Raw genomic sequence first — 22952 nt, 5'->3', positions numbered from 1 at the left:
CAGGAATCAAACCTGTGTCCCCTGCGTTGGCACGTGGATTCTTATCCACTGCGCCCTGGAATAATATAAAAATAATGCTTCCCTAGGGAATTCCCTGGCAGTCCAGTGGTTAGGACTCGGCTTTTTCACTGCCGGGCTGGGTTTAATCCCTAGTTGGGGAACTAGGATCCTGCATACCACGTGGTGTGGCCAAAAAAAAAAAAAAAAAATGCTTCCCTAAATATCTAAATCATAACCCAAACCTAGAATTTAAACTATCTCCCTACAGACTCCTTGGCTAGGTCCTAACCCAACTCTGGAGCTGACCGATCTCCTATTACTTTCTTGAACACATTTCTCCAGCCAAAATACTCTCATACATGGTGTCCCCAAACACAATACCCATTTTCCTGCCTTTGCATATGCCATTCCCTCATCCAAAGAAGCCTTTCTCCAAGTCTCCACCTATAGAAATCCTGCATATACTACCAGGCCCAGCTCAAGTCTTACCTATTTCCCTGTCCATTCTAGACGAAAGCAGTTCCTCCCAACTCAAAATCCCATTAAATTCTCTTCAGTATCACCATCTTTTAGCAGTTACCTTTCCTGCAGTAGCTCTTTTGCTCACATACAGTTCCTGTAACTACATTTTAAGCTCATTGTTTGGAACCTGTGACATCCAGAACATCATTTTGCCTCGAATATTCACTTCCCCACGTAAAAAGGAAGCAAATGCTCTTAACACAAATTTGGGGGATGAGAGTTGGAGAATACTAAACTCATGCAAACACCAAACTCTTGACTTCTCATTTTCCCTTCCAGATGGCAGGAGGGAATAAAGCTGGCTCCTGAGGTAGTTGATACACCTACTGAGTCTAGTTTTTCCCAGCCTAGCATTCAGCCTTTGGGTATCCAAACAAATGGAAGACAGAGACCAGGACCTATAAAGGTATAGAAAAACCATAGACCACTTCCATTTTCTGAGGTTCTCAGTATACTGAAAACTTAAGATGTGCTGAAAGTGAGTTACAAAAATTGTGGTGTTTGAAATTATTCCATTGCACCATCCTTTCCTTTCAATCCTGTTGTCAGTGTGTCTTTGTGCCCTCTATGTCTAATGTTACTTAAGGAAACATCACAAATTGAAAGTTGAAATAACCTTGGAGGGTAGTGTTCTGGACTGTATTTGATGCTGGGTAACAGGGTGGCCTCAGGCTGCTGGGCCCAGACCAGTGACTCTGCAGGAACGGTGGCGCCTGGTTACACAGCGTGGTGCAGTCGACCTCAGGCCAGATTTAGGGAGCCGTGACGGGTTCCGTCAGCGCCGCGCACTCGCTGCGTTGGGGGCCAGGCCCTTCCCGATATCTCATCGGACTTCCCACCCCTTCTTGCCAGCTGCCATTTGCCCCTCCAGAGAAGGAAACGGGATGCCAGACCCCGAGACCCGGGTCCAGGCCCAGGAGGAGTCGGAACCACAGACACTGGGATGCAACGCCGGGCAGCGGGCCCAGTAAAGAACGAGGGGAACAGGGCGCGGGAACGCCGACCCGGCCGGCCCAGCCGGCCCCGCCTCAGGGCGCGCGCCCTGGGCGGTACTCCATTCCGCCGCAGCCCGACCCCTTCCCTCCCGCCCAACCAACGGCCACTTCCTGCCTCACTCCCAGCCAATCCCCACACTCCACGAAGAATAGCCCTAGGGGGCGTATGGGAAAGTGCAGAGAGCGATGGTCTCATCGACCAACCGAGTCCCGGAGCTTGCGCGGGGGGGCGGGATTTAGCGCTGGCCGCAGCTACTCAGGAACGAGGGGCGGACGCAGGGCCGGGCTTCGTGCAGTGAGGCTCGCTCGCGCGGCGGTCGCGGCAGTCAAGGCCTTTTGGTTCTGCGGCACGTGACGGTTGTGCTGCCTCAGCCGCTGTCTTTACTGCAGCGCGGGGCCAGGTGTGCGGGCGGGAGGAGGCGCGGGCGCAGCCGGCGGTCCCTCTGAGGCTCGAGGTGAGACGGGAGGCCTGCTCGTGTTTTCGGGCCTGTGAGGATCCCTGGGGGCCTGAGTACGCGACGCGGGGCCGAGGGCCCGAGGAGCCGGGCGTGGCCGGGGCCGAGGGGTCCGGCTGGGTTTCGAGAGCTCAGGCCCAGGCGGACGCTCGGGCCGTGAAGGGCGAGGCCCGAACCTGGGCCGCCTGAGTTGGGGAGCCAGGCCCAAGTCGCGCCGGCGGGGTCGGGAGGCGTGGCAGGTGCCCTAGAGCCTCTCTTGACCTCTGGGAAAGCTAACTTCTCTTTCTGGCTTTTCTTCTAGGGCTTTCTTAAGCCTGTTGTTGGCTGCTTGTGAAGCTGCGAGGTGTTCTGGTGTAACTGGGTAAAGGTCTGGAATAGGACCGGGCCTAGTCGGTATCCCTAGTAGTGGGGAAGGGTGATAGTGGGCCGAGAGGGAATGTTTAGGATTAGCATTACAGGTTCAGTATTTGAAAATTAAAACTACAAAGTGAAGACTGGACTCTGGTAGCCTGATGAGTATGGAGAATGTGCTAGAACACGCAGTGACTGAAAAATTTCAGTTCTAATGTTTACATCTATTCGGGGATGGTGAGTAAGTAAGCTAGTAAATTCACAGGATTTTTAAAGCAGGAAAGCTCCCAAAAGCTCTCTGTGGGCAGGTTGTTTTATAGTGGAGGAAACTGAGGCCCAGAGTTCTGAATGATTGGCTCAAGGTCATGCGATTAATTTTATGATCACATTGGAATTACTGTTGAGGCAGATTTGGTGTAGTTAAGGCTAAGCCCTGATTCAACTCCTTCATCAGCAATTTGTTACTATGTGAACTTGGACAGTTTACTTCCCCTTTGTGCCCCAGTTCTCTCCAAATAATGGATATAATACCTGGTGGAGTTGTTAGAATTAAATTGTGTATAAAAAAGGACTTTAACTGCTTGATAAACGATTGAAATAAATTGTTATGGTCTGAATGATGTTGGTCCACTACACCAGCATCCTACTTTTTGAGTTGGTTAAGTCCTGGGACCTAAAGTCACACTTATGGAGACAGGAGGAAGAAACTGATTTAGTGGATTAACTGCTGGGCATGACACTAGTGAATGCTGGCTGAAGGAAGTTAAACTGAGCTGAATATTAAAAGGTTGGGAGGACAAAGGTGAGCCACAGTTAGGCTCTTTACCTCTAATTTAGGAAATGGAACATTTTGCTTAATTTTTTAATAAGTGGAGTTGGTGGGTTGGGGGGAGGATTTGATTTGTTTTGGTTTAGTTTTTTTAAGGGAGGAACTGTATTGATCTTAAAATCATTCTGTGTCTCAGTCTTTTGACAGTGCTGTTTAAGGGCCATGAATAAAATCACTGCTGAATTGTACATTTGCTATAGTTAGAGCGGAGGTAAAAGATGGTGTGAGGAGTTCTGTTCACCACCCAGGGTACACAAGCAAATAAGCGGAGGAACTGGATTATGAGATGGCCACAATGAACTTTGTATTGGAGTAAATGTGTCGCACAACAAACAAATTTTCTGACCTATCTGATAATGGGTGTTAGCATCCCTCCCTACCTTACTATCTTAACTCAGCAGTTTCAACTAGCACATTATCTTTCAAGGACCTCGAGGGGTAAACGTTTTGACGGAAGTTGTTGCTGCAGTTTTGGCAATCATGCTCTTGCATCCTTTCAGTTACAGAGTTCACTTTGCCCTGAGAGATAGCTTAAGGGGATGAAGTGACAGCTGGTAAGCTTAAATGCAGGCTCAAGAGACTTGAATTCCAGGCCCAGCATGGTAACTAGCTTAATGAAGTACATTGGTTTCCACCTCTTTAAAATGGGAATGAAGAGTGCCCTGGATACCTTACCAGGAGGGACAAATAAGATGGTGAACATGAAATTACTTTGAATGGCATAATGAACTGTGCAAATAGAAGAATTGGCAGCTCATAACAACTCCTAGGAAATAATAAAAGTGCCTGAACATAGTTATAACCTATATAGCTTACCGTAGAACTTTGTCAGTAAAGTGCAGGTTGAATGCTTTGTTAACTAAAACAGATGTGCCTTTAAATTAAGCTTAACTGTGAGCTGGGAAAATTATTTGGAGAATTTTGTTTTTTAAATAATTTAGAATCTTCAGCAACGTTTTGCATATCCACATCTTAAACCAACTTAGTTTATAGGAGAAAGGAAAGTGCTATGGAAGAATAATTTTAATGTTCCTGTCAGTGAAAAGCAAAATTCAAAACTGTAAACTAAGCAGTAGTATATATCTGTTTTTAAGTGGATGATCATTTACAATAGAGACCACTTTGAATTTTATGTACTTTTCCCCCCTTCAAGTGCTTCTATATTTTGACTAGATGCACATGTAGTAATATCAGAGGGACAGAAAGTAGTAGTATTAAAATGGTTATCTGTGACTGGAATCAAATTCCTTTTAAGTGGTTCCTTTTCATTCTAAGACTTCACATTTCTTATTGCCTTAAAACTTAGGGTTTTAGAACCATCAAAACTTAAATGGTGTCACTGGGCAATACCTAGTAATAGTAGAAATCACTGCTAATGTCGCATTTACTGTAAGCCAAGTACTGACATAAACACTTAACATGCATTTTGTTTATATAACAATCCTAAGAAGTACATAGTGTTGTTATTCTCATTTTAGAGATGAAGAAACTGAGGCACTGAAGTTATTAAGTAGCCGATTAGGGATTGTGACTTCTGAGTTCCTGCTCATAACACTATTCTATGTCTAACTGTGACCTTGGACAGCTTATGTAACTTTTCTTAGCCTTAGTTTTGTTGTGTGTCACATGGGGATGATAAAACTTCCTGGGGTTCTTCCGAGGGCTAAATTAGACAACCTAAGGTAAGACTTAACATTTTTAAAGGGTATATTGGGACTTCCGTGGTGGTCCAGTGGTTAAGACTCTGTGCTCCCAATGCAGGGAGCCCGGGTTTGATCCCTGGTTAGGGAACTAGATCCCACATGCATGCCGCAACTAAAAGATCCTGCATGCCGCAGCGAAGATTCTGCGTGCTGCAACTAAGACCTGGAGCAGCCAAAATAAATAAATAAATAAATATTTAAAAAATAAAATAAAAGGGCATATTAATAGATGAATGGATAGCCTACATGAAAGAAAGACTGCCTCATTTTTTATTACACACTGCCTTTTAAAAAAAATCACTTTTGGGAATTCCCTGGCAGTCGAGTGGTTAGGACTCGGCGCTTCCACTGCAGGGGGCCGGGGTTCGATCCCTGGTTGGGGAACTAAGATCCCACAAGCCATGCGGCATAGCCGAAAAAATAAAAATATCCCCCCCCCCCGAAACCTAGAACACCAGCTAGACCACTTCTCCTGTTCTTTCTAATTTCTCATAGATCAAAGGAATTAGAGGTGAAATTTCCTAACTGCTTTTAAGAGGTAAAATTCCACAAAGGAAAGCCCCAAACCAAATGGTTTTAACACCAGTCCTTCACAAACTCTTCTAAAAAATAGAAGAGAGAACACTTCCCAACTCATTCTATGAAGCCAGTGTTACCATGATACCAAAACCAGACTGAATTCACAGGAAAAGAAAAACATAGAACAGTATCCCTTAAGAAAATAGATGCAAAAATCCTCAGAATGCTAGCAAATGGGATCCAGCAACATATAGAATTATAGGGCTTCCCTGGTGGCGCAGTGGTTAAGAATCTGCCTGCCAATGCAGGGGACACGGGTTCGAGCCCTGGTCTGGGAGGATCCCACATGCTGCGGAGCAAATAAGTCTGTGCCACAACTACTGAGCCTGAGTGCCACAACTGCTGAAACCCGAGCAACTAGAGCCTGTGCTCTGCAACGAGAAGCCACTGCAATGAGAAGCCTGCGCACTGCAACAAAGAGTAGCCTCCACTTGCTGCAACTAGAAAAAGCCCACGTGCAGCAACGAAGACCCAATGCAGCCAAAAGTAAATAAATAAAATTTAAAAATTAAAAAAAAAATTATACACCACAACCAAGTGGGATTTATCCCAGAAATGTAAGGTTGTTTCACCAAACTATAATAAAGAATGTAATATACTGCATTAATAAAGGACAAAAACCGCATGATCATTGCAGTTGATAAAGTGCAACACCCTTTCATGATAGAAGCACTCAACAAACTAGGAATAGAAAGGAACTTCCTCAGCTCTCTTAAGAGGCAAATAATCCATTCTGTGGGATTCCTTCTGTTCCTCTTTCTAATTTCTCATGGATTCAAGGAATTAGAGATGAAATTTCCTAACTACTTTTAAGAAACAAAGTCTCACAAAGGAAAGCCCAGAACCAAATGGCTTCATTGGTGAATTCTACCAAATACTTAGGGAAGAATTAACACTAGTCCTTCACAAACTCGTCCAAAAATACAAGAGAGAGCACTTTCCAACTCATTCGATGAGGCCAATGTTACCCTGATACCAAAACCAGTTAAAGACTTCATAAGAAAACTGTAGACCGATATCTTTTAAGAAAATAGATACAAAAAAATTAGACTAACTTGAAAATATTAAAGTTTAAATTTAATTTTAAAATAATTTGAGCCTCTCTTTGTTTTAAAGATTTTTTTTCTGAATGGACCCTTACTGAGCGTAAAGACTGCCAATGAGAGGTGACAAATGTAATATTTCTTTAGCGTTTGCCCATTCCTAAAGTTGATCAATTTTGGATTTGTTAAAATTCAATGCAGAATGTGTCTGTTTCCGTTAAATAGAATATTTTGTGTTCAGTTGAAGTCTCATGTACATTATTAAATGTGTATAGTAAAATAATAGGGACTTTTTTTAGAATGTGTGCTGAGAACAGAATTATCATTAACCAAAAATAAGTTAAATTTGGGAGAATTCGTAAGGAAAATTGGTGGCAGAGCAGGAAAAAAGAAAATCACAGGTAAACGGGTATTTCCCTGTCCAAATGCTGTAATTGTATATACACTGTTGCAAGGAAGAGTTAAAGAGGAAATCATAGAATATAATCAGAGGAAAGCTAGTGTTTCTTGTTACATAAAATCATTCAGCTTTGTTGAAATATAGGAGGTATATGCGCACAGTTACACCTTTTGGCCCATTCTGGGAATTGAAAATGTATTCACTGTGGTTGTACTAATTTTGTATCAAAGAACAAACCATGTGGGAACTCCTATGAAGTACTGGACTCTGATAGACTTTGTATTATCTTTTTATATTTTCACAGCAAGCCTTCAAGCCACTAATACTACTAGCTACATTATAAAATAGGGAAAAAAGACTCATGGAAATTCAATAAGCTGACCAAGACCACAAAGAGGATCAGGAAAGACTAGAACCCAGCTTTCTCTGACTTGACAGTTTACACCATCATATACACCATACTGCCTTTTGTATAAGGAGTTCATTTTCTGAATCATCAGTTTTTAAAATAGAAAACTTCCATCTCTAGAATTCAAGATAAATTCACTCTTTGAAAAGTTAAAAGAGTGAACTGAAACATTAAAAGTGAGTAGATTAGTTTTTCTTGAAGAATCCTTCTGACTCAGATTTTGAGAACTGGGCTGTTTGCTCTGTCCTTGGGAAACTGAGAAGCAAGTCAGAAATCATTTATATTATTTATAAATGTATATTACAAATGTGCATATGTTTAGCTCCTGTTTTCTTGGCTTTGTTTACATTTGTCTATGTGATCCCAGGGGGTAGAGCTTCTGACTTGGATATAGGTTGATAATTATATTTTATTACTAAAAACAAAACACTTATTAACTGGAAGGAAGGGAGTAAGAGGTTCATATTTCTAATCCACCTCATTTCTGAGTCTTCCTCTGTACTTCTATGCTTTAGAATTTAAAGCTGTTTTCTAGACAACTTTGATCAAGTCTAAAGAACCATCTATACTGATCCAGTAATTTTTTAAAAGAAGCTTTTAATTTTGAAATAATTATAGACCCACAGAAAGTTGCAAAATAGTACAGAGAGGTCTCTTGTACCCATCACCCAGCTTCCCCCAATAGTAGTATAGATAGATAACTATTGTAAAATATCAAAACTAGGAAAAAATTGCACTGGTACAGTCTACAAACCTTATTCAGATTTCTCCAGGTTTTATATGCCCTTGTGTGTACATAGTTATGTGCAATTTTATCATGACACTAATTCATTTTTGAAATTTTTACTTTTTTGACTTTTTTTTAATAGAAGGAAAATACTCAAGCTAGAACGTTAAGTAGTACTAACATACCTATGTGCATTTTCTCCTAGTTAGATAAAAGGTTATGAGTTTATTTTGATATTATCCCCCCAAAACCCCTAACATTTGATTAATAGAACTAATACTACAGAATATTCATAAACTCTGAAAACATGGGCAAATACTTTTTATGTTTCCAGACTTTAAGGACACCCTGTATAGGTTGATCCTGAAGGTCAGAGACTTTTTTTTTTTTTTTTTTTAACCCTTGGTAACTAGTTGACACTCAAGGAATTGACCAGTATCAGCAAACATTCATTTAGTTTGTAACATGTGCTGGGTTTTCTGATGGGCATCAGATATATTCTCCTTTAACCCTTTGTAATGCAGAATTCCAACTGTTCAGTCTTGTGACTGCCAGAAAACAGTCTTGAACTCTGCCACCCAGCATTTATTAAAAGTCCAGTTGAGAGAATTCACTGGTGGTCCAGTGGTTAGGATTCGGTGCTTCACTGCTGGGGCCTGGGTTCGATCCGTGGTGCAGGAACAAAGGTCCTGCAAGCTGTGCAGTGCGGCCAAAAAAAAAGATGAGTCCAGTTGAGAGATTTATTTTTGAGTATTTGAAGGAAGTGCAGTCTGTTCACTTCTCTAGAACCTAGAAATTGTAAGTTTTATTTGTAGATCAAGTTCTGGATCAACAGAAATCAGAACTTGGACTATATAGTGTTGGCCCTCATAGTATTGGTTTTATTGACTCAGCCTTTGCTCTAGTTAAGGGATATCGTAAGATAAAGCCACACAAAACTCACATTTACATATAACTTAAGGTATTTTTAAGAAAAGTTCACTTCAGTAAACTCATAAATATTAAAAGATTTTCTTGTTCGTGGTTTTTATTTTTAATTGCTGGCTCTCCTGGAGGTCTGTGCCTGTAAGTAATTTGTAATTTGGCCAAGACAGGAATTTAAATGGGCCTACTGTGAGACAGTTTGTGGCACTGAGTAGCTTAGTCATGAGTTAGACATCCACCCAGCATTTGCACCCTAGCTCAAAGGGGCACTGCTGTAGAGTAACAGTCTTGCAATGATAAAAAAAATTATAGCGAGAAAATGGCTCTTGGAAGAAAACTAGGAAATGAAGTGCTCCAAGAAAATGATGGCTTTCAAGCAGAAAGTAAAAGTATGGGAGAAACTGCTATAATGGCATTCAAGAATATGAGAAATCTTGTACTAGAAGAGCTAATGTAGCTTAGTGAGCGTGAACTGTGAAGTAGAAGAGACTTAGAAAATGTGGTAAATGTTTATTTACTGCTGGAAAGTTACTCAGTTTAAAGGTACCTAATTTCTTTATTCACTTTTATTCCTGAGCATTCTGGATCCAGGAATCACTTGCTCTGTGGCTTTGGGCAAGTTGGGGGTGGGGGAGATGTGCTATTTGTTTTTTAAAAGCATTATTGCTTTGTTGTTGAGCTACTTCTTACATATTTCCTATTGATAATCTTAGAAATAGTGGGTGACAACAGAGAAATACGCTCTCTGCTTAGGAGTCTGTAAATGTTAAGACAAATGAAGAGATTTTTAAAATTAATTAATTAATTTATTTATTTTTAATTAATTAATTAATTTATTTATGGCTGTGTTGGGTCTTCGTTTCTCTGCGAGGGCTTTCTCTAGTTGTGGCAAGCGGGGGCCACTCTTCATCGCGGTGCGCGGGCTTCTCACTGTCGCGGCCTCTCTTGTTGCGGAGCACAGGCTCCAGACGCACAGGCTCAGTAATTGTGGCTCACGGGCCCAGTTGCTCCGCAGCATGTGGGATCTTCCCAGACCAGGGCTCGAACCTGTGTCCCCTGCATTAGCAGGCAGATTCTCAACCACTGTGCCACCAGGGAAGCCGAGATTTTTTAAAAAAAATATTTATTTATTTTTATTTGGTTGTGCCGGGTCTTATGTGCAGCATGTGGGCTCCTTAGTTGTGGCATGAGAACTCTTAGTTGTGGCATGCATGTGGGATCTAGTTCCCTGACCAGGGATTGAACCTGGGCCCCCTGCATTGGGAGCATGGAGTCTTAACCAATGTGCCACCAAGGAAGTCCGCAAATGAAGGGTTTTAAAGGGAGAAAAAAGCTTCTGAAATCTTTTTAGACACTAAAATGTGAAAAATCATTTTGTGTTTCTAAGACAAAACCAGTATAAAATTACCAAGTAAGTTATTGGGAGACAGGAGACTTGGCCTCTGATTCTGATTCTGCCAATAACTGGTTTTTGGCAAATCAATCACATTTGGTGCATAATAATGGAACATCTTTTTAAAAAGAAATAAACTAATTTTTACAGAATAGTTTTAGATCTACAAAAAGATTATAAAGATAGTACAGAGTATTCCCATATAACCCATACCCAGTTTCTCCATTATTAACAACTTAACATTAGTATAGTACATTTATTATAATTAATGAACCAATATTGATAAATAATTACCAACTAAAGCCCATATTTAATTCAGATTTCCTTTGTTTTTACTTGCTGCCCTTTTTCTGTTGCATGATACCACATTACATTTAGTCATCATGTCTCCTTAAGCTCCTCTTGGCTGTGACAGTTTTTTAGATTTTCTTTGTTTTCTGATGACCTTGACATATTTTGAGGACTACTGGTCAGGTTATTTTCTAGCATGTCCGTCTATTGGGGTTTCTTTGATGTTTTTCTCATGATGAGAGGGAATATGGATTTTTGGGAAGAAGACCACAGAGGTTAAAGTACTGTTTTCATCACATTGTATCAAGGGTACATACTATCAACATGACCTATTACTTTGGATGTTGACTTTGATCACCTGGCTGAGGTAGTGTTTGCTAGGTTTCTCCACTGTAAAGGTCTTGTTTTTCCCCCTTTCCATACTGTGCTCTTTGGAAGGATATCAATATCACTGTGTAGCCCACACGTAAGGAGTCGGGGGTTATGTTCCACCTCCTTGACAGTGGAGTATCTACCTCCGTTACTTGGAATATTTCTTCGTGGGAAATTTGTCTCTTCCTCATTTATTTATTTACTCAGTAATATATTTGTATTGTATAGATTCATGGACATTTATTTTATACTTTGAGGTATAATCCAGTACCACTTATTTTGTTGTTTATATTGTTCCAGCTTTGGCCATTGCTTTTTCTTGTGTTCCTTTGACCTAGCCCCCATCACTGTGGGTGTTTTGTTTTTGTTTTGAACACTTCTCTTTCTGGCACTAAAAGATGCTCCAGGCTCCTCTTCTATATTTCCTGCCCTAATCCTAGAATCAGCCAAGGAACACTGTTTCCTTTTATTGGAGATGATATTGGAAACCAAGATCCTTGCTACTAGGTGTATTTATTGCTACTGGGGTGTAGCAGTTTCTTGTATGCCCTCTTAGTTGACAGAGCAAGGCAATATATGTGTGTATACTAACTGGTATATATGCACATATCTATAAATACTTCTCTGTGTAACCCTCTGTATATTAAGATAAACATGAATTCATACTATAGTCTTTCTTGCCCATTACCATGAGGATTATTTTAGCCTCCTTTCCTTGCTTATCTGTAAAATTCACACACCTAACACTGAAAGTGGCTCCCACAGTCCATTTATTTAGTTGTTAAATTCTGATATACATATATAGCAGTAACCGAATTGTTAACCTGTATATTCATGTGAAACAACGTACTCAACTTGAACAGTGCTTTTGTACAGTCTGGTTTTACAGACTGCACTCATTTCCAGAGTTACTTAAGTTAACATCTTTTCCCTCCACCCCATTCAGTGAGGTTGTTTTGTATATTTGTAATACAGTTAGATTGTTTTGTCACATCCTGTGTGCTATCCTTGGATCACTCAACCTCTTTGATGATTTTTAAAAATTTTCATACATGGGGCTTCCCTGGTGGCGCAGTGGTTAAGGATCCACCTGCCAATGCAGGGGACTACAGGTTCGAGCCCTGGTCCGGGAAGATCCCACATGCCATGGAGCAACTAAGCCTGTGTGCCACAACTGCTGAGCCTGTGCTCTAGAGCCCACAAGCCACAACTACTGAGCCTGCGTGCCACAACTACTGAAGCCTGCACACCTAGGGCCCATGCTCCACACAAGAGAAGCCGCCACAATGAGAAGCCTGAGCACTGCAACAAAGAGTAACCTCCCTCTCTGCAACTAGAGAAAGCCTGCACGCAGCAACGAAGACCCAGTGTAGCCAAAAATAAATAGTTTAAAAAATATATTAAAGAAATTTTTTTTCATACATGAAGTTTCATTCTTTGTGCTATAAAGTTTTATGGGATTTGAAAGATGGTGTCATGTATCCATAATTATAGCATCATACAGAATGGTTTCACTGCCTAAGAAAGTCCCCTGTGCTTATCTATTCAACCTGACCCCCTCCCCTAAACCTCTGACAACCACTGACTTTTTTTGTTTGTTTTTGGTATCTAGAGTTTTGCCTTTTTCAGAATGTGATCTAATTGGAATTCTATAGCATGTCGCCTTTTCAGACTGGCTTTTAGTTAGCAATAGGCATTAAAGATTCATCCAAGTATTTTTGGCTTGATAGCTCTTTTTTTTTTTTTGCGGTACGCGGGCCTGTCACTGTCGTGGCCTCTCCCATTGCGGAGCACAGGCTCCGGACGCACGGGCTCAGCGGCCATGGCTCACAGGCCTAGCCGCCCCGCAGCATGTCGGATCTACCCAGACCGGGGCGCGAACCCGTGTCCCGTGCATCGGCAGGCGGACTCTCAACCACTGCGCCACCAGGGAAGCCCCCCATTTTTTTTTTAATTGAAGTATAGTTTATAGTTTATTTACAGTGTTGTGTTAATTTCTGCTGTATGGCAAAGTGATTCATTTTAGATAGTTCATCTTTTAATTTCTGAACAATATTCCATCGTATGGGTGTACTACGGTTTGTTTATTCATTCCCCTACTGAGAAACATTTTGGTTTCTTCAAGTTTTGGGTGCTTATGGATAAAGCTGCTATAAACATTTGTGTGCGAGTTTTTGTGCATTTGTAAGCTTTCAGATCAGTTGGGCAAGTACCTGTGAGCATGATTGCTGAATCCTGTGGTAAGTCTATAGTTAGCTTTGTAAGAAATTGCCAAACTGTGTTCCAGAGTGGCTGTACTATTTTGGATTTTCACCAGCAGTGAAATGAGAGTTCCCGTTACTTCACATCCTTGCCAGTTTTTTTAATCTTAGCCATGTTAATAGGTGTATAGTAGTATCTCATTGTTTTGTTTTATTTTATTTTTTAAAATTTATTTATCTTTGGCTGTGCTGGGTCTTCGTTGCTGCGTGCGGGCTTTCTCTAGTTGCGGTGAGTGGGGTTATTCTTCGTTGCGGTGCACGGGCTTCTCATTGCAGTGGCTTCTTTTGTGGAGCAAGGGCTCTAAGCGCGCAAGCTTCAGTAGTTGTGGTATGCAGGCTCAGTAGTTGTGGCTCGCGGGCTCTGGAGCACAGGCTCAGTAGTTGTGGCGCACTGGCCTAGTTGCTCCACGGCATGTGGGATCTTCCTGGACCAAGGCTCAAACCTGTGTCCCCTGCATTGGCAGGCAGATTGTTTTTTTTAAATTTAATTTAATTTATTTTTTTATACAGCAGGTTCTTATTAGTTCTCCATTTTATACATATTAGTGTATATATGTCAATCCCAATCTCCCAGTTCATCCCACCAGCACCACCCCCACTACCCCACCCCCGGCAGGCAGATTCTTAACCACTGCGCCACCAGGGAAGCCCGTGATTTGTTTTAAAAAGCTCCCTGATGCATGCTCAGAAGCACTGCCTTATATAAAATTATGCTTAACCTAAGGACAGTTGTATTAGTCTGCTTGGACTGCTGTCACAGTACCACAGGCTAGGTGGCTTAAACAACAGAAATTTATTTTCTCATAGTCTGGAGTCTGGAAGTCCATGATCAGGGCATTGGCAGAGTTGGTTTCTGGTGTGGACTTTCTCCTCGGCTTGCAGAGGGCCACTATCTTGTTGTGTCCTCTCACAAGGACTTATTACCTCTGTGCACACGGACTCCTGGTTCTCTTCATCTTGTATAGATTCCAGGCCTATCAGATTAGGGCCCCAGCCTAATTTTTTAGCCCTCTCGTCCCATTTATTAAAGAAATAGTAAGAAAAGGTACAATGCAGGAAAACACCAACCATCCTTTCACATCAGGCTGAACGAAGCACAGTGCTTTCTCCCCTTCATTCCCCCCACCCCAATTCCCATAACCCCATCCACATCAGTTTAATTTTTGAGGTTCTTTGATTGGGAGTACCAGTGGAGAGGGAGTGGGATGAGCAGTGGAGCCTTGATCCTGGCTTCCTCTAAGTCAGACCCAGGAGAAGGGAGCTGCAGGCCTGGTCAGGCAAGCAGAAATTTGGTGGCTCTCTGAAGTGGTTGCACTTCCCTGTTCTGTGTTCCAGCCCCCAGGGGAAGGTATGGCAGTAGAGGGTGACCAGGTCAGTGCTGCTGAAGCATGGTCCGCTCACCAGTGCAACATTTCTAGACAGCAGTGAGCTGATTCCCCAGTGGTGAGCAGGGGACCGCATATGAATTGGAACCTGCAGGTCAATGTATCCCTGAGGAAAAGTCCACAAGAATAATTCAAGAAACTAGTAAGAAACAAGGGGCAGAAAGCTGTGGGACAAAAGCACAGCAGGTTTCTGGAAGGCTGGAGATTCCTTCTCAAAAGGCAGAATCATTCCCACCTGCCAAAGTCCATGTCCCACAGATAACATTTCACTTTCAGTCAAGAAAGACGCAGAGGGGGGGAAAAGGCTCATTTGAACTTGAGCCCCAGCTATGTACATCAGACTGTGGCTCCATAGCTACCCTTTCACCTAAAACACAGCCCCTGCCCAGAACCCAGTGCCTGAAAACCAAGGTGGTCCTGGAGAGAAAATGGTGTTTAAGGGGGTAACATTCCATTTGGGTACATTGCAGCCATTGGACCCCCGGGGGTCTGGGGAAAGCAGCTGGGTTTGTGCCAGGGAGGCTCCCCTCTCTTTTAACCTTAATTACTTCCCTAAAGGTCCTATCTCCAAATATTACATTGGGAGTTAGGGCTTCAACATGTGAATTAGGGGAGGGGGGCACAGTTAAGCCCACAACAGCAGTGTATCAACAAATTAAAAAGTATTGAGAAAAAAAATCAGTCTTACCGTTTTAACAGGTAAGTAGTTAGCTCATCTCCCTGATTAGCTTTTCCTTGAGCAGCGGTGTTCCAGCATCAGTACTTAGTCCAGATTAATCCACTGGTTTTTTGCTTCATTTTATTACTACTAGGCTTACCACATTTTGTCTTTTAAAAAGTTTTAACAATTGTATTCATATATTGTTTTAGCTATGTTTTGGGCTAATTTGGTTTTGTAGCTTATCCCTGGGAACCCAGGGATAAGCTACATTTATAGCATTGTTTCTGTGAGGACTTGGAAGTTGTATAGAGTTGATTTAGATAAAAGTGTTGAATCAACCTGTTTAGTTTTAGAGAATCCCTTGTAGTTGTAAATCAAAGCAATGTTGCTGTGCCATTGTATATTATTTTGATAGTAGAGAATAGAGGCCTTTCCAGTGAATAAATGAAATTACTGATATTCCTAGTATATTAGAAACTAGAGCAGAATGTTGACATTGAGAGTTTCTCCTAAAAACTAATACCAGTCCTAGGAAACGTTATCAATGATTTTATTTAGCACTTTTTTTTTAGCACTTTTATTTTCTGCACTGCGTAAATGCTAAGCATTTAGGAATCCAGTGAACTTTACCTTCTTTCATTTTGTGAAAACAGACCCAAGATATGTAAATAAAAGAAATACCACCAAATGATATGTGAAAATCTAGTTCTACATATTGTTACTTTAAAGGATTATAGAGTTTATAAGGAATTAGGCATCAAATTCAGCATTGGAATAAGTTGATTTACAAGACACCAAAAATAAAAATTAAGCTATTTTCTTTAAAAAATTTTTTTTAATTAATTTATTTATTTTTGGCTGTTTTGGGTCTTCGTTGCTGCACGCGGACTTTCTCTAGTTGCGGCAAGCAGGGGCTACTCTTCGTTGTAGTGCGTGGGCTTCTCATTGCAGTGGCTTCTCTTGTTGAAGAACACGGGCTCTAGGCGCATGGGCTTCAGTAGTTGTGGCACACAGGCTCAGTAGTTGTGGCTCACGGGCTCTAGAGTGCAGACTCAGTAGTTGTGGCACACAGGCTTAGTTGCTCCGCGGCATGTGGCATCTTCTGGACCAGGGCTCAAACCCGTGTCCCCTGCATTGGCAGGCGGATTCTTAACCACTGCACCACCAGGGAAGCCCCTAAAATCTTTTTTATTGTAGTAAAAACGCTTATCATAAGACTTACCATCTTAACCATTATTAAGTTCAGTGGCTTTAAGTACATTCTCGTTGTGCAGCTTTCACCTCCATCCATCTCCAGAGAGAACTCTTTTCATCTTGGAGAATTGAAACTCTATACTACCTACTACCAAATCTTTTTGTGCATCCATGTGGCTCAGTTTTTATATCTTTAGATCTGGGGTTTTGGGAAAAGGGCCGACTACCATCCATGACAGTCTAATACAATACATAAGGCACTTACAGGCTTAGAAAATAAGAGGTAAAGATAGCTGGTCCGTGGTTTAATATATTTTTTTGTTGAGTCTTAAAACACTAATTTAAAACCATATCGAGGGCTTCCCCTGGTGGCTCAGTGGTTGAGAGTCCGCCTGCCGATGCAGGGGACACGGGTTTGTGCCCCGGTCCGGGAAGATCCCACATGCCGCAGAGGGTTGGGCCCGTGAGCCATGGCCGCTGAGCCTACGCGTCCGGAGCCTGTGCTCCGCAACGGCAGAGGCCACAATGGCCCGCGTACCGCAAAAAAACAAACAAACAAACAAACAAAAAAAACATATCTACACTTGATGGTCTTTGGACAAGAGCAGCAGCATCTAAATTAAGTGTTTAATGTGAGACTAGTTAGCTCCTCTGTTACTTCATTGTAATGTTTTAACTCATTTAAACTAACCTGTAAAAGGGGCTTTGTCCATTGTAGAGCTCTTTACAAATGCAGGAAGTTAGTTTGAAATTGTATCTGAACACCCTAAATTTGTGTAGCCAACATGATATTCTATATGGGGACACCTGTTTATGTTTGAGTTTTATTTTGAAATTTTTATTGAAATTGAATCTTTTAACTAATTTTAGGAAAACCGCTTTATCATTCTGGGTTCACTTTCTTTATCTGTAAAATGAAATACAATGAAGTTCTGATTTGAAAGCCTTAATTTTAAATAAGAGAGGGGTTAGTGGTCTTTCAAAATTTTTAAAAGGAGGTGATACATTTAACTGTACCCTTTTTTATATTTAGATCATGGAAGGGAAGTGGTTGCTGTGTGTGTTACTGGTCGTTGGAACTGCTCTTGTTCAGGCTCATGATGGACATGATGATGATGTGATTGACATTGAGGATGACCTTGATGATGTCATTGAAGAGGTAGAAGACTCAAAACCGAAAGCAGATACCAGCACTCCTCCATCTCCAAAGGTTTGAAATGGTCTTTGAATCTATTCATTTTGCCTCTTGAGATAATCAAAGGATGAAGGTAAATTTTGGATCCTTATCACAGGGAAAGCAAAATTTGCTAAAATTTTTATTGATCTGTCAGCCTTTGGTATATTGTCCCAAAGATAAGTTATATGGATTGAATTCGAGGGCCAGCTATGAAAGTTTGAAAGCAAACCAAGAGAATAGATCCTACTGAGAAAAGAGTGTTGCTGAATATTTCAATTCTTAATTCATTTTTATATTTAACACAGGTCACCTACAAAGCTCCAGTTCCAACAGGGGAAGTGTATTTTGCTGATTGCTTTGACAGAGGAACTCTGTCAGGGTAAGTGTTTCTTAGGGGAAAAAAATCTTAGAGGCAGACATCATATAAATAAGATGGAATAGTGTATTCCTTTTGGGATATTATTTTATATAGTGAAATGTCTAACTATTTTATATCTTTCGTCCCATTTAGGAAAATAGTGTTTTAGAACATGTGGTTCTTGCTTCCATTTCTTTTCCCTTCACCCTGTATTTTGTTCTTTGAGAAAATTGTTTTCTCTTGAGTCTTAAAAGGTGAAATTATTTCATGGGTTTGGTACTTTTTCTTAAAGGTTTTTGAGTTGAGTACAATATATTATCACTACTTGAATGACATTTAAAAGTTGAAGGTAGAGTGGTTAGGTAGGCTAAGAAGAGCTGAATAGTTCCTGTTTTTATTATTGTTTACATTGTTTCTTTTTACAGGCCAACTATAATTTGAATCTTAATTTAGGGGTATGTCTTACTTACAGGTGGATTTTATCCAAAGCCAAGAAAGATGACACTGATGATGAAATTGCCAAATATGATGGTGAGAGTTGCATTTGATTTAGATATAATAGCACATTGAGGTTTGATGTATTTCCATAGTATCTCTCAAGACTAGTTTAAAAGGAGTATGTATACATTTTAAGATTTTTCATTGGAAGTTTGCTTTCTTTGTGTGTTCCATTATATTTTATAGGGTTAGACCTGTTTAATGTTTATTTTTACACCATAAAATGGAAAGATAATTTATTACCCATGGTGCTGTATTTTGGAAATGGAAGGTCTTTTCTAGGCATTGGTAGCATGAATGTGCTATAGGTTTTTAAAAACCATATCCTAATATTTGTCAGTTATGTGTGTTTAATATTAATAGAACAGCCCTCAGAGGTAAATGGAACGTGTTAATCATTTGTCAGTATGATGGATTTGCACAACTTGGAGTTTTGTTTGTTACGATTTCAGGATCTTCAGAGGTGTAATTAGGGAGTGGGACCTTTTTTGTTGTCTTGCAGGAAAATGGGAGGTAGATGAAATGAAGGAAACAAAACTTCCAGGCGATAAAGGACTTGTGTTGATGTCTCGAGCCAAGCATCATGCTATCTCCGCTAAACTGAACAAGCCCTTCATCTTTGATACCAAGCCTCTCATTATTCAGTGAGTGAAACACTTGCTTGATAGACCCTTTCTAGGAAGAGTGAAGACATATTATGAAACTATTACTCTATGTAAAAAAAAAAATTATGAGAATAATTACATGCTACAGTAGGAATTTTAGGATGTATTTAAGCATCCTGTAATGTAACATTTTTTTCATGCCCAGTAAATTATTTTGAAATAAATCAGCTATTTTTCCTACTGATAGCAAATGAACTTCTGGATTTTGCAAACAGTATTTACTGGGAATCTGCATTAAGATTTAATTTTCTTTTACTTATTTAATTTTGGGGGATTGGGTAAGTGTAACAATAGAAGATGGAATCTTCACATATGACCTGTGATAAAACATGTCACCAAAGTGGGGGAAAGGGAAATAAATTAAGAAATTAGATCTTTCAAAATGTCATATGGTCTCTGCCTTTCTCTCTGAAATTAGGTATGAGGTTAATTTCCAAAATGGAATAGAATGTGGTGGTGCCTATGTGAAACTACTTTCCAAAACCCCAGAGCTCAACCTGGTAGGTACTTCCTATTTGTTTATGTGGCCACCCACAGTTACCTTTTAAGAATCTCAGAAAACAGGAAAGAAAATTTTCTAAGACCTGTGAAAATAAGGCTGTTTCTCCTGCTGTTGAAATATTTTGGAGGTTGGAAATATTGACTTTGACCTTTATATGCTTTTTATTTGAAATGTAAATTTCAAAGCTGTTTTGTTTTTTCCTTGGTTTCTGTCCTGTGTAATTTTTAGTTTTAGCAAACTTATTTCTTTGTTTTATGAAAGAAGCAGTAACTATCTAGGTATATGCATTATTTTGTGTTTTTAAGCACTTTCATACATTCTCATGTAAAATTTCCCAGTAATTTCTGGTTATTCTGTTTCACTGGTATCTATACAAACCTCATAAATGAATAAACTTTTCCTTTAATAGGACACTATTTGGGATTTTATAAGAGGACATATCACACTTTTGAAAGGTTGCTTTTCAACACTTTGAGTTACTTAATCCATTTTTGTTTCTGAAGGATCAGTTCCACGACAAGACCCCTTATACGATTATGTTTGGTCCAGATAAATGTGGAGAGGACTATAAATTGCACTTCATCTTTCGCCACAAAAACCCCAAAACGGGTGTATATGAAGAAAAGCATGCTAAGAGGCCAGATGCAGATCTGAAGACCTATTTTACTGATAAGAAAACACATCTTTATACATTAAGTAAGAAAAACTATTAATTTGGGGTTTTATGGCACTACACATTTATCATCCATTTAATTTAAAGATTGTAAGCCTGCAAATAAGAATCTCTGTTGACTTAATACCTTAGTAATGAGAAGAACTTAATTTCTCAGCACTAAAATGTCTCTTCCTTAGGTTGAATTGAGAGCTAGGGTTTGAAACAATTTTAAGAATAAGCTTGTATGTCCCATAAAGAGCTTCTTTGCTTGATCCTCATCCTTCATTTCCTCCCTTTGTTTATTTTCTTGTTGATGGGATGTTAAGTTATAGGACAACAATAGAAATATGTGTTCAGTTTTTTTCAAAGTATCTTCTAGTTGAACTTGTTTGGATGCTCCAACATCTAGACAGTTGAGTTTAGTCATTTGGACATTGGAATGGGTCTTTTTATTTAATGAAGTTTTTCCTGCTGCTTTGAGGTAACATATAGACATGCCTCTTTTCCTAAAGAATGCAATAACCTTTCTTCTTTATAACAAAAGTAATATATATTCAGCATAGGAATTTAAAAGGAAAAAGAAAGCAAAAGAAGACATTTAAAATTATCTGAAATATCAACACTCTGATATGTATTTGGCTATATGTGAATAAACATGTATATATGTATAGACACATGTAATTTTTATTAAAAGTTAAGTGTGCTATATTTCACTTTTTCTCTTTACAAAAGCATGAGAATCTTTCTGTGAGAGTAGATATCATTGATAACATTGATAACCTTCATTGTCATTGAGGATAGCAGCATAGTACTCTGTCATTTTCCATAGTATTCTGGATGTGCTGTGACCTAGTCAGTTGCCTATTAGGCATTTAGACGTAGGATCCAGGCTTTAGCGTAATTCACACTTAAGATACCTTTATGGATTTAAAATTATGTTTGCATTCTTCACTGGATTCCAAAAGTACCACCTGAGTAGACATGTGGTTTAATAAACCACATGTAATTGAAATTTTGTGTAATTTGAAATTTTGGCAACATAGTGGTAATACCAACTCAAAAAATGAGGAAATGGGCCTTTTCTGTTGGGGGACAGTTATAATAAATAAACTTTTTTGCCTGTTGACTGGTGTGTAACCATTTGTGTTAAACCAATATTGCATTAGTTTATGTACCTTTGGTTTTTTTTGATGTTTTTAATGTTCATACATGGAATCTTTTGGTGTGTAAAAATTTTACCTGTCATTTGTTTTAATTCCTAAAAACCTGAAGAACTAACATTTACGACTTACAGATAAGGAAAAAGCATGCTAACTTGCCTAAGGCTCCATGACCATGTTCTAATGCCCAAGGTCTTTACTCCATGTTTCTGCTTTCTGTTAGAAATATGATTGTGTTGTGGTAAAGAGAGCTTGGGAATGAGTGGCTAATTAACTTTTTAAAATTGCATTTAATTTTTTCAGTCTTGAATCCAGATAATAGTTTTGAAATATTAGTGGACCAGTCTGTTGTAAACAGTGGGAATCTGTTAAATGACATGACTCCTCCTGTAAATCCTTCACGTGAAATTGAGGACCCAGAAGACCGGAAGCCTGAAGATTGGGATGAAAGACCAAAAATACCAGATCCTGATGCTGTCAAACCAGATGACTGGTGAGTCTTTGGGACCTGTCTTTGAATGCAGTGGAGCATTTCATACATTCCATTTGGCTTGAACAACTGAATGGTGGTTGAAATCTGATAATTTGGATAATCTGTGATGCAGTCTAAATGTTAGGAAAAAATATAGACTACTATAGCTGAAAATAGTAGTGACCACCTAGTGATCACTAGGGCCATCGTGATCATCTGGGCTGCCTCATACCATTTTACAAGCCACCAAATGCTGAAACTGATGATAGAGTTTGCCTGTGGTGACACAGTTGGTTTGTGGTAGAACCTCGGGTCTTTTGGCCTGGACTTTGCAATGCTTCTATGAATTCACATTTAAAGCTGGAGTCCTAAAATTTTAAATTTTAATTTGAAAAATAACTTTTTTCCTGTTTAAACAATACTCAGGAGATCTCTGCTCTGTGTTGGGCACTGGAGTACAAAACCACAATCACACCAGCTGCCTACACAACTCCCAATCTAGTTGTGAGACAGGCACTTGAAGTTGGCATGCATGGGGTGAGTTGGCATGCATGGTCTAATATGTGTTACTTGTGACCAGAGCACCAGGTATACCTAACTTCAGTAGTTTCTTGGAGTTGGGCAAATCAAATTGAGAACTGAAAGTGGGCAAGAGTTAACTAACTGGTGAAGATGGGAAATGGTATTCCCTGGTTGAAGGAGAATATCATGTGCAAAAGTAGAGGAATAGGAGTGAGCTTAACATGTGTGAGGGAAATTGAGTAGCCATTTACATAAGGTGCAAATTGGAGAGTGGTAAGAAAACAGGTGGGTTGTACTCTTGTATGTGACCATCTTTGAACTCTGGTATGGTGACTTTTGGAAATGTCAGGAAGTGAACAAAGAGAAGTGATAAAACTGATCTTCCACTTGTAAGTGTCCTCTTAGGCTTCACAGTTAAATTCTAGTTGATACTTTTATGCTGCACTGGT

At 40.0% G+C, this 22952-nt stretch overlaps 1 protein-coding gene across 1 annotated transcript in view; it reads left to right on the top strand.

Annotated features, from left to right (window-relative positions):
• Positions 1-1813: 1813 nt before the first annotated feature.
• The window catches only part of CANX (calnexin), a 31417-nt gene continuing 10278 nt past the window's right edge, over positions 1814-22952 (top strand). Inside the window, exons 1-8 of the mRNA XM_007112653.4 lie at positions 1814-1972; positions 17528-17704; positions 17977-18050; positions 18502-18560; positions 19030-19171; positions 19611-19692; positions 20198-20390; positions 21813-22002. Coding sequence (XP_007112715.1) covers positions 17531-17704; positions 17977-18050; positions 18502-18560; positions 19030-19171; positions 19611-19692; positions 20198-20390; positions 21813-22002 — 914 coding nt within the window. The 5' untranslated portion in view covers positions 1814-1972; positions 17528-17530. The remainder of the gene's footprint in view (positions 1973-17527; positions 17705-17976; positions 18051-18501; positions 18561-19029; positions 19172-19610; positions 19693-20197; positions 20391-21812; positions 22003-22952) is intronic.

The sequence above is a fragment of the Physeter macrocephalus genome, chromosome 2 (genome assembly GCF_002837175.3).
Source record: "Physeter macrocephalus isolate SW-GA chromosome 2, ASM283717v5, whole genome shotgun sequence".
NCBI lineage: Eukaryota > Metazoa > Chordata > Mammalia > Artiodactyla > Physeteridae > Physeter > Physeter macrocephalus.
Note: the sequence above shows the minus strand (reverse complement) of the source record. Positions and strands in the feature narration are given on the sequence as shown.